This window comes from Bombus impatiens, unplaced genomic scaffold (assembly GCF_000188095.3).
Source record: "Bombus impatiens unplaced genomic scaffold, BIMP_2.2 scf_0389, whole genome shotgun sequence".
NCBI classification, from domain to species: Eukaryota; Metazoa; Arthropoda; class Insecta; order Hymenoptera; family Apidae; genus Bombus; species Bombus impatiens.
Window position 1 is genome coordinate 2,450,484 of NT_176808.1, and position 11,663 is coordinate 2,462,146.

Below are 11,663 nucleotides of genomic sequence, written 5' to 3' on the forward strand. Positions count from 1 at the left end.
CGTTTCGCTTTGAATCGCAGCTTTCATGCCTACCATATGGATTTCTGGCGATGATCGGACGTTCGCTCTCAAGTGGTTCGGAATCACCTTCGTCGTTGACAGCTGTAACGCGGAATTTGTACTCGCCTCCTGGATTTAATCCAGTTACCTCGAATTCCGTATTCGGTGCATTGCCTGGAACTTTTCCCACTCTGACCCATTTGCCAGTTTTCGTGTCCAATTTTTCGATCTCGTATTCTTTGATCGGGACACCGCCATCGTCTTCTGGTTTCTCCCATTTCACCTTGGCCGAGGTTGCTGTAATGTCCGTCACTTCTAACGGACCCTTCGGTGCTTCTGGCTTGCCTGCGTAACAAAAGCAACTCTATTAACTCTCCTGTGGACACTCGGCTACACATCTACAAATTTTCTTCACGATCTCTTATGTTCTTGCCAAAGTAATCAAGAACTGAATAAGATGATTAAATAAGAAGTTCTAACAGAATATAACTGTATTTTAAGAATAATCGAAACTTACCGAGAACTGTAAGTTCGACAGTCTCTTCGTCCGTTCCGTTAGCGTTCTCCACTTTGAGAGTGTATTTTCCGGTGTCTTTGCGCATCGCGTTCACGATCGTAAAGTCTGTGTGATAATCGACGTTATCGATCTTGATGCGTTCCGTGTTGGTTAGAGGGATGTTATCCCTCCAAATCCATTTAATTTCTGGTGGTGGCTCTCCGGTGATGTCCACAGACCATTTGTGCGTACGACCCGCCTTGATGATTACGGATTTGAAGTTGGTTCTGTCGATTCTTGGTTTAACTAAAATTCGATAATAAAGTTTAATAATAAAATTAAGGTAAATTGACGGAAACGTTCGAATACTTATGAACAGCGTTTGTACATTGAGAACGAACTTACGGTTCTTGTGTTTGCAGAGGTGGTTGTCGGTAGGTTCGCTGGGTTCACTCGCGCCTGCTTTATTATGAGCACGAACTCGGAATTGGTAAATCATTTTCTCTTTCAGGCCTTCGACCTTCACTTCCGGAGTGGCGTCAGCGGTTTTCGTTACCTCGACCCAATCCACCGCAAATTTGTCTTTCATCTCAACAGTGTAGTGAGTGATTGGTCTGCCACCGTCGCTCTCAGGCTTCTGCCATTTCAAGGATACGCTAACGTTGTCGTAATCGAAGATTTCTGGTTTGCCAGGTTTGCTGGGCTCATCTAACGGAAACCAAGAGTTAAAGTTAAAGAATTGCAAACATTAGAGATTTGAGGCTGTAATATCATAACGTAAACGAGCTTCCAGGTGTAAACCACGTCATAAAAAGAAAAACGGAGGTTGATCCACATGTTGATCAGTGTACTTATGGAAAGCTTGAAGGCGATAAAACGCGCAAAATGCACCTAACGTGCAAAAATATACGAAGATCACAGGAGGAAAAGACGACAAGTACGTTTTTTAACGCATTTTCCATAAAACTGTGATTTACACTCGAGAAAGCTTTGATTATAAAAGCTACGAACATCGTTGACTCCTCGTAAGCTATTAATGATTCTATTTACCATATGGATTCTTGGCAAGAATAGCTTCGTCGACTTCCAGTGGCTCGGATTCACCTTCCTTGTTCACAGCTTTCACGCGGAATTTGTATTTCTTCTTCGGAGTCAAGCCACCGAAGGTGAAGGAGTAATCGTTTGGTCCGACTTCTCCGGCAGGGATCCATCGTCCAGTGTCCATATCCATCTTTTCCAAAACGTAACCGGTAATATCGGTACCGCCATTGTCTTCCGGCTTTTGCCACTTCACTGTTATGTGATCGGATCGGACTTCTTCCACTTTCAGCGGACCAGTTGGTTTCGACGGCTTGTCTGCAGAAAGAGAAAGAAACGATTTGCAAAAGGTTCTCACGGTATCAAGTGGTTCGTCGACGAACACATAGGATGGAATAATTTATTATTTTACTTTGTAACTTCCTTAGAAGCATTTTCTGAAGAATCTTAACAATTTATGCGATAGCGAAAAGGATGACCGAAAGTTCCATTGAATTTATATTCTAGTTCAGTAAGCCATAGACAAGTCAAAAGACATGACAGAGTAAAAAGGAAAGAAACAGAAACTTACCGAGTACAACAACGTCACCGATGCTCTCGCAGGTTCCAGAACTGTTGGTCAGAACCAGCTTGTATTTGCCTGAATCTGGTCTAGTCGTTTTTCTAACAGTAAGCACCGTGTTCCTTTCATATTTATCGATCGTGATTCTTTCCGCTGCATCTTGAACAATTTCTTTTTGTCCAAGGAACCAATGGACTTCCGGCTCGGGTTCACCGGCATATTTAATATCGTATTTGATAACTTGTCCTTTCTTTATGATGAGATTGGTCAAACCATCGCCAACTATGTACGGTTTGACGAATCGGGATTTGGCGATAATTGGTTTCGTAGCGTCTGAAGGTGCACCAGGTCCGGCCTTGTTCACGGCTCTGATTCTGAATTCGTATTGGGTGCCTTCCTTCAGACCGTCGATGGTAGCTGCTGTTACGTCTCCTTCGATTTCTTTGCCCTTCACCCATTCTTTACCGAACTTCTCTTTGTACTCGATTATGTAGCCCGTGATCGGTGCTCCGCCATCGCTTTCTGGTTTCGTCCACTTCAAGTCGGCGTGATCTTTGTCCCAGTCCACCACCTCCACGTCCGTCGGTTTACCTGGCTCGTCTGTTAACAAGAATTACATTTCTCATAATTTCGCCAGGACCATATTCTTTTGCTTATTTATACTTGAAAAATTTTGATTGGAAAGTATAGCAATTTCAAGAAATTCTAGTTTAGAAAATGTTTAAAAATTTTAACTTAACGCCTTCGCCATGGCGTCGATTTAGAGTAACTTTACGTTCGCAATGCGAACGTATAATTAATTTTATACTAAACGTAATTTTATTCCGTGATCAGATCTACGTTGAACGTATTAACCCGTAACTGGTTTGATGATCGTTTCACCACGTAGACAGAAATATTCAGGAATTTACAAAAGGTGATATCGTGAGACACGCACATCAAGTTATACATTTATCGACAATACAACACTTTACGATGTATATTCTCAAAATTACCACAAAGACGACAATTCCTAGCGTTGCATAGATTCCGCCTGTCCAGTTACGGATTTAAAGTGAATTATTTCATACGTACCCCATGGATCTTTCGCGAGTACTGGTTTGGCGAACATCGCGGGTTCGCTGGAGCCAAGTTTGTTCACCGCTCTGATACGGAATTTGTATTCTTTTTTCGCTACAAGGTCTTTGACTTTGTAAACGCATTTCTCGCCAGGCATAACTTCGCCGACACTGTCCCATTGTGCCTTCTTGCTGAGGTCGAGACGTTCGATCACGTATTGCGTGATTGGTGATCCACCGTCGTCTTTCGATGGTTTGAAAGACACCACGCAAGAGTCTTGGAAGATCTCGGTAACGTCAACGTCCGTAGGCGGAGCTGGCACATCTAAACGAGGTTTGAACGATTAAGTTAGTTACAACGAATGGCACGGTTATTGTTCGTCGCTGGGAGAGAGGCGACTGAAACGGTACACCGAAGTTGAGAGCGACGGCCTGCAAAGTTTTCAGGGAGAAAACGATAGAAGACACTGTAGGAAGTCGAGAAATTAGGTTCCTCTTTTTGTACAGATTGGAGAATGAAAAAACGAGTAAGAATCAATCTTGCAAAATTAAAAATTTGTGTATCATATTCCATTGTTTTAGCGTACGGTGAAAAGTGTTTTAGTGGACAGTAAAATAACTTTACAAAAAACAAATAGAACACGTCTGAGCAACAGTACTGGCGTTGGGATAGAAATGATCGATCAAAAGTCGGTTTACCTTGCATATTAATATTCACATCACGGACTTCCTCTCCTTGGCTGTTGCCAATCTTTACTTGATAAATTCCAGATTGGTCATGAGAAGGTTTCTTGATCTTGAACGTGATCTTGTCTTCGCCTACAACTATTTCTACATCCTTCAACGGCAATGGTTTGCCGTCTTTCATCAGTTTAGCTTCTACCTGGCTCTGTTTCGTTCCTTCGACTATGGACAAGAATAATAGTTTTAGAAGACGATCGCTTCGACGAATGAACATCGATATATTGACGTATCTACATGATAAAAATTAGCATTTCCTAATCATAGCAAATGGGGTTCAAGTAGCAATAAATTATTCCTCAGGATCTCGGTTTCTAATTACTGACAAGTATACGCGTGTACATGTATACGCGTGTTTCGAAAGGATTAAATCAACTCGTAACAAGGAAAGAACGAAACTTACTCTTGTAAGGAACAACGAACACAAGCGGTTGGCTGCAAGGACCTTCGACCTTATCGGGGATTTCAACGATCGGTTTACTCTCGCCCTTTTTCACCGTCAGTTTACAGCTGCTCGTTAATTGTCCGCTCTCACATGTAATTTCACCATCGTCGCTCATTTCTAGTCTATTGAAGATTAGTTGATGCTTGCCACCACCCAAGTTCTTGATCTCGATCCTCTCACTGGGTTCGATCTTTTGGCCATTAAACAAGAAGATGGCAGGTGCGGTCTGATCTTGAAGTTCCACATCCAGTACCAATTTTTCTCTTTCCACTGCCACCGTGTCCTTCAACTTCTTGTTGAATCGGTTCGCATCTGAGGAGTTTGGTTATTAAATTAACGTAACATCCGATCGATAGATCTTATACGATCTTTCCGGTGCTAGGTGAACTTACAGTTTATAACTATTTCGGCTTCAGTCTTGTCAGCGTTGCTCACGCACGAGTATTGACCGGCATCTGTGACTTTTACATCCTTGATGATGAGCTTCCTCTTTCTGCCCTCTTCCTTGATCTGTACCCTGTACGATATTAATAGTATCTGTATTAAAATCCTACGTTTATGAGCAGCGAAACAACGAAGACTATACGTGTATTTAATTTATGTTAATTCTACAGTTCGATCTTAATGTTGTTAATTAACTAAGGGATAAACGTCCTTGTACTTGCTCTGGGTAAAATTAGTTTTAAATTTTACCACGTTGTATCTTTCTTGCGAAAAGATCAGAAATTACATAACGTCTACGTTCGCATATATTGTCAGTATAATTTTTTAATCAGCATTCATTGTTGGTATAATAATTGATACGCGAGATATCTGCTCTGCAGCTCGAAGGAATTCGATTTTGAAAGGATCGAGGAGATCGAATCTGAAACGACGTCATTACCTCTTGTCAGGTACAATCTCCTGGTCACCTCTGAACCATTTCACTTCGCCACCAGCGTCATCCAACTCGCAGACGAGCGTTAACGTTTCCTTTTCTACGATCTGCTGGGACTTGAGCACCTTTACGAACTTATAAGGATACTCTGCATGGAAGAAGGGATATTTTAGAATTTGCAAACATCGTCGATCACCAGAGTTTATAAAATATCTAGGATAACGTTTTCCTAGATTGAAACATACCAACTATAGTTAGAACCGTTTCAGTCTTGTCGGTTTGTTTGTTAATCTTACAAATGTACTCGCCGCTATCTTCAAGCGTAGCGCTCTTTATGGTTAATCGACAAACGCCGTTCATGTCCTTCGACATACTGTACGTATCGCCCTCCTAGAGATATTAATTAATCGTTTTTTTTTTTTTTTATGTATTTTGTATTTTCAATTGTACGATGTACGAGAAATGAAATTGTAATCTTAAAAGCTTCACCTCCAACTTCGTTTTTCCTTTGTACCACGAAACTTGCGCGAGGTTGGAGCTAACTGTACATTCCATGTAAACTTCATGCTTAGTGTAACCACTTGTTTTCTTAGCCAGTGGTTTCGTGAATGTGTAAGTTGGATCTGGTTCTGTGTAACAATAAATCAGTAGCTCGATATATTCTAGCCAAGATGATATATTGTGACTTATAGTCCAAGTCTATAATCGAATGTTAATAAAAAAAAAGGAGAAAAAAAGAAAGAATAGAAAATATAGAAAGGACAAAGAGCAGGACAACGACTTAACAAATTTAAAAACAAATACAAATTTAAAAAAAAGACCAAACTCTGTCCTCTTATTTGGTTTTGGAACAAGTATCGCTACGTATACTACTAGTCCTTGTATACAGTTCGCGAAAATCCATCGAATCGTACTAACCTTCAACGTTGAGGAAAGCTGTGCTGGAGATACCTGAAATTTCAATTTTATACTTCCCGGTATCCTCGACCTTGGGATTCATAATAATCAGTTGATAACAATCTTCCTCGTTCTTGAACTTGTATTTCGACGAAGGGAACAGTTCCTAAATAAGACAAGCGAATTTCTTTAAAAATTTCCGAATAAACCTTTCGATTAACGTCTATTTTATTATTTGCCAATTAATTATTTAATAATAATTAGGTGCAAGATGATCATAGCGGTGTAAGCTAGTTCAATACCATTTTTCGTAAAACGCTAGTATATTGTAAACGGTTAGAAGGAACTGATTGAATATTTATTGTAGGAGAATAAAGTTGCAACTTAATTCGCCAGCAAACTAAAACGACGACGTTCGTAAGAATCAAAGTACGTGTCGAAATTCAAATTCTTCAAATTTTGACCGAAACCGCTATGACGTTGGAACACTCAATCGATGGACAAATATAACAGACTTATAGCTGTCGGGATAAATAGATAAAAAGAAAGAAGAGACTTACGTCCTTTCGGAAGAACCATTTTGGTTTGCAGTTCGGTTTCGAGAAGTTCGCCTCGAAGACCACCTTCTTGTCTTTGCCTTCCTTGGCATATTGGTCCACCAGTGGTTTGAGGAAACTTTCCTGTTTCTGTGAATAGGAAAATTCTGTTAGCGAAGGACTCCTCGTTAAGAAATTTCCATCAGATCTAAGAACACCGCCAAGAACGACAACGTTGCTGGGCATACAAGGAAGATGAAGAGTCAAAACGTTTAAAAAAAAGAAGGCGCCACAAACCAACGGATGTCTCGCTAGGCGAGGTAAAAATATGTACAAAATTGCCCCAAAAATAGAGAAAAATTCTCGTCGACGAGGACGAAGCGTTCGAAAGCCGCTGTAGCTGGAAAATTCTAGAAAAAAATAACGGAACAGCACAAAAATAAAATGTCGGCCGTAAAAAGGTTCGATAGAAGATTGTTGTCGAAGATAGTGAGAAGTGACGATGGATGAACGTATATATAATACATATATATGAGAAAGAAGAATAAAAGTTGTCGAAACAGACCGTGTATAAATTTGATAGATTTGAGGAAGAAGGTGAGAATAGAAGAAACAGACGTAGGAGAAGAGAATGAGAGAGATATCGTAAAAGACAAAGAGAGAAAGACGAGTGGTCTAGTCGTTGAAGAAACGATAAATAAAGAGGAAAATAGTGAATCGCATTCTCATAAGAAAGAGCGAGAAAGAGCGAAAAATATAGAGATAGGGAGGAATAAAAGTGAAAGACATCGATATCACGCTGGTAGATCGTGAAACTGTGTTTCAAGTTTCAAGTTGTCGAGGAATACGATCCAACCTCCGTCTTGGTGAAATGGTGCAGGGTCGGCCAGTCGGGAATTAATTCGGCGAGAGAGGGTCTACGAGATCCACTACTCTATAAAACAACAAAAATCGTCTACGATCACAGTCTGATTTACTACACGGGTATCTTCTTCGTTGAGGCTGATGGCAGGCAAAGTAAAGCGTAAAAAAAATCGTGTTTTTAATAGAAATCGAGCTTAGTGGTTTGCTTGTGTGGGTAGTCTTCTATATCCAAATAATTTCAGAAAAATAACCAATGAAAATATTAGTCGTATTAATTTCACTAGTTTAGGACCTAGCAAGGACCAACGTTAACGCAACCTTTCATTCGAAAACTTTTCTCCATTAATTTAATCTATCTTTTATCGAATTATGTCTTTCAACACCGAGGTTGTGAAACATATTTCCTAGTATTAATACTTGTTTCCTCGTTGCTGCTTCTTTCACCCAGCTCTCATTACGATTTTACCAAGTTCCAAAGAAATCGAGCTATTTAGAAAACTATGGAAGATAAACTTTCTTTATATCATGAAATTACGTAATACGTAAATTGTTTTACGTTTCTCGATGAATTTATCTCGGTAAATTTATCTGGATTTCTTCAGAACTTGGTAAAATTGGAAGATCTTAGTGGCTGAAGCGACGATGACGAAAAAAGCAAATTTGACGCGTTACTCGATACCAATACGTGGTCCTTAACTGGTTCCCTAACGGAAAACCGTTGAAGCCGAGCTCCTCTAGAAAAAAGAAGCGCAGGCCAAAGCAGGTGAACTCAATGGATCGCGAGAATTTCATCGTTGACACAGCAACCCTGAAGCAAAGAAACTGAAAAACGCGACGGAAAATCTCGCGATCGTCTCGGTCGTGAAACGGGACAATTTACATGTTCCTAGCTTCCTTCGTAGTTCTCGTAAAAGTATCCTTTTACAGGTGTCACATAAAACTGCTTGTATTTGTTGAAGCTTTGCAGGGTGGAAGTGTAGGCGTTTAGTCTGTCCTTCGAAGCTTTTAACCCTTTGGGGACGTGGTATACGCAATGCCAAATTTTATCAACGCGTGTACAAAAGGTACCACGATTATAACTAAACTACGGATGTTTGCGCGAATTTATATTTGTACAAACGCGACCGTAGAAATGGATCCTACAGACATTCGTTTCACCCACCGAATATCACACAGAGCTACGACGATTACTTATACAGAAGTAACTTGTCATAGAAACGGTGCGTTCATGTTTTAGAAATTCTTGTTTCTTATTTACGTTCCGTGTAATTTTGCGTCTTTAAACTTCCTATAGGTGTATAAACATCCGCGGTCTAATTATAACGGACGCAGTCCAGTTACAACGGTCGAGCAATGGAAGAAACATGGACGGAAGAGATCGTTGGAAAAGGCATCGCGAGCCCAAGGGATTAAAGTAGAATCGAGCGCCAGGAATGAAGAAAACGTTGCTAAAATCGTTTTCGCGAACCTTCTCTTTGATCACTGTCGCTAGTATCGGCCAGTCGGCGATTAGCTCCTGCAAACTTGGCCTGCGCTGAATGTCGAAGACGTCCTGCATGCCCGGCACACACACACGTTCACGTTAATCCCACTCTTGTACGATCCCGGATATCAAGTAGCGGACCACCCTGATGGTTACTTTCATCAAGCTACCCTTCCAGTCGAATCGTTTAAACAACGACGCGTTGTAAATTTCATATAAATTTCCTAAGCGATCTACGTGAATTCGAATTCATCAAATTTCGATAAACGCTTCTTAATTCGCATCAGGGTTTTCCGCGTTAAAACACTTAAAAGACATTTAACATTTAGAGATAATGCTTGCTGCTAGGTTACACACCGTTATTAATAATCGAGCTTCGAGATGCATACCGCGTTAATCATACCTACGAGTGCAATTTTACTCGACAAAGTGCATAGTTTCTACTCATGCATTGTGAACGATGATTTTTTATTTGATCGATAACGAACAAGACTGATTTTTGGTTAATCGATTGTTGGTTAATAAAAATCAATTACTACGTGAATGTGTACGATACGAATCAAATACGTGTATATCGAAATACGAGATTCAAGCGCAGCATTAGCTCTAAACTAGCGTGTGTACGCGTGAATATTACACGGTGCGTGTGCTCTTGTAATTTAGAACGCAACGGTTCTGTCGTCAAAGTTTCGTAAATACAGTTGAGTGTATCGTTTGTTCTTCAGTGCGAGACTTTCGACGCAGTGATAACGTGTAATGTGGATTAGTACGGGGTTTCTGTTTCCACAATTTCTTTCCTTTCTTTTCTTAATCCCTTGAGTCCTCGTTAAAACGATCAAACGCGACCGAACGGATCTACCTGTACAAAAGCAAAATTATATCTATTTGTCTAACCATCTCAGTTGTTTATAATCTTTTTTAATTTCTACTCGCGTATATACATACGTGTAACGTACGAACTAAATGCTCAAAGGATTAAGCCTACCTTTCTTTCAAAATATCGTCGACTTACTTAACGCGAAACATATTTCTTCCAAGGGTTCCTAAAATTGTAGAAAACAGAATGGTATATTAATGCGTCCAAATTGCGTCTCGTCAAAGTCGGGAAGCTATCTACGAGGGGAATGATGCCTGAAAACCTTGAGCCAGCTCCAGTTAGTTTCACCCTTCTTGTCTAGAGAAATTCGAAGGACCTCCTCACCCTCCGCCAAGATCACTATATCCTCCCCGTCTTGATACCAGCTTCTTCCGTGCATCACGAAGTCGCCCAGCGACTACGAAGACAAACTTGTACAAAGAAGAAAGAGACAAACAAAGAACTTGCTACCACCGATGCTATATCATCGATAGCTTTCGAACGTACTATCGATGTATATCCGATTTACGGAAATGTTAAGTTGTCGGTCTTTGTCTTTTCACCTACTTACCAAATAAATCGAGCTTGTCGTCGACTTAAGCTATTACGACGTTATTCTCTAGTACATGTACGTTAATTCTATTAAATTCTCGACCGAAGTTGTGTCGTTGGTTTCGTATCTCACCTAGCGCTTGAAATTCATTTATAATTAAACGATAAGCAATTTTTTCTTTCCAGATAGAACAACAGTATAGACGTAGTAGCATACCGAGCTGTTATTCAATGATCGCAAGTAATCGAGAAATGCAACAGACTTACAACGAATGGACATGCATACCAATAAGGACAAGCTACCTCAAGACATACAAGAAAAAAAAAAAAAAAGAAAAAAGAAGAAGATTCAAAGTTTCTGATTCGAGGTATTGAATCACGTGATAAGAACGATCTTCGATCGTAGACGAAAGTAATTGGCTACGCACCTTCTCCAACTTTTTCAAAGCCGGCAAAGGTTTCTCGACTTCCTTTAAGTCTACCTTTTCCTGTTCTTGCTCTTCTCTCGCCCATTTCTGGTACTTTCTCTTTTTCAGCATAGCACGGAAATCCATACCACTGGCGTCTGCAATGAAACATCGAGGATCGAAAAGATTGACAACGAAGACAGTAAAGATTACGATTAAAAACGATTAAGGATCGAAGAATCGAAAATTAAAGATCAAGATTAGAAAAATTAAGAAGAAAATTGGAAATTAAGATCGAGAAGAATCGGAGTAAAAATTGGAAATAGAAGGTTTGATACGTAGAAAGAGATAAGAGAGTTTACCGGAAACGTAGAGCTGCATCTCGGCAGTGTCCTCGCCATGGATGTTGCTCACGACGATCTTGTATGTGCCCTCGTCGTTGGGCTTCGTCTTCCTCATGCAGAGGGTGATCGTATTGGTCTCTGTGTCCGTAAGGAACTTGAATCGGCCACCTTCGATGATCTCGGTGATACCCTTGTAGAATTTGAAGGTCGGCGCAGGCGTACCTTCCACCCCAACAGTGAGATACGCCGTCGAATCTGAGAAAAACGTTCATCGTATTCGATCGATCGAGTCGATTCGACAAGGAAATCAACTGAGACGACTTATCGCTACTTGGTCTCTGTTTTCGCTGCTCTGTTCGATCGGAATATTATTCCAACTATTGCATTATTCCAAGTATTACAACTAGCTTCTTCAGAGGATCGAATGACGCACCGAAATTTTTGCTTACGACGAAAATAGAAATATATTGGCTTGGCAACTAAGTGATTGCGGATTTTGTCATTAGG

At 40.4% G+C, this 11,663-nt stretch overlaps 1 protein-coding gene and 1 long non-coding RNA gene across 43 annotated transcripts in view; one reads left to right on the plus strand and one right to left on the minus strand.

The window, feature by feature from the left end:
* The window catches only part of LOC100746778 (twitchin), a 79,143-nt gene that overhangs the window by 28,990 nt on the left and 38,490 nt on the right, over positions 1–11,663 (minus strand). For 38 of the 42 annotated variants that reach the window (XM_033321129.1, XM_033321128.1, XM_033321109.1 and 35 more), the window contains 17 exons: positions 11,175–11,411; positions 10,834–10,970; positions 7,507–7,584; positions 6,675–6,800; positions 6,136–6,280; positions 5,707–5,846; positions 5,463–5,607; positions 5,224–5,365; positions 4,733–4,857; positions 4,299–4,652; positions 3,854–4,060; positions 3,171–3,479; positions 2,106–2,696; positions 1,547–1,852; positions 902–1,204; positions 518–802; positions 34–345 (listed from right to left, as the gene is read on the minus strand). In XM_033321129.1, coding sequence (XP_033177020.1) covers positions 34–345; positions 518–802; positions 902–1,204; positions 1,547–1,852; positions 2,106–2,696; positions 3,171–3,479; positions 3,854–4,060; positions 4,299–4,652; positions 4,733–4,857; positions 5,224–5,365; positions 5,463–5,607; positions 5,707–5,846; positions 6,136–6,280; positions 6,675–6,800; positions 7,507–7,584; positions 10,834–10,970; positions 11,175–11,411 — 3,942 coding nt within the window. The remainder of the gene's footprint in view (positions 1–33; positions 346–517; positions 803–901; positions 1,205–1,546; positions 1,853–2,105; positions 2,697–3,170; positions 3,480–3,853; positions 4,061–4,298; positions 4,653–4,732; positions 4,858–5,223; positions 5,366–5,462; positions 5,608–5,706; positions 5,847–6,135; positions 6,281–6,674; positions 6,801–7,506; positions 7,585–10,833; positions 10,971–11,174; positions 11,412–11,663) is intronic. The other 4 variants (XM_012386341.3, XM_012386340.3, XM_012386338.3 and 1 more) reach the window with 1 other exon arrangement.
* On the plus strand, positions 6,796–10,738 carry LOC105680857. The gene is made up of 2 exons (XR_001102330.2): positions 6,796–7,674; positions 10,592–10,738. It is a non-coding gene; the product is annotated as an uncharacterized LOC105680857 (long non-coding RNA).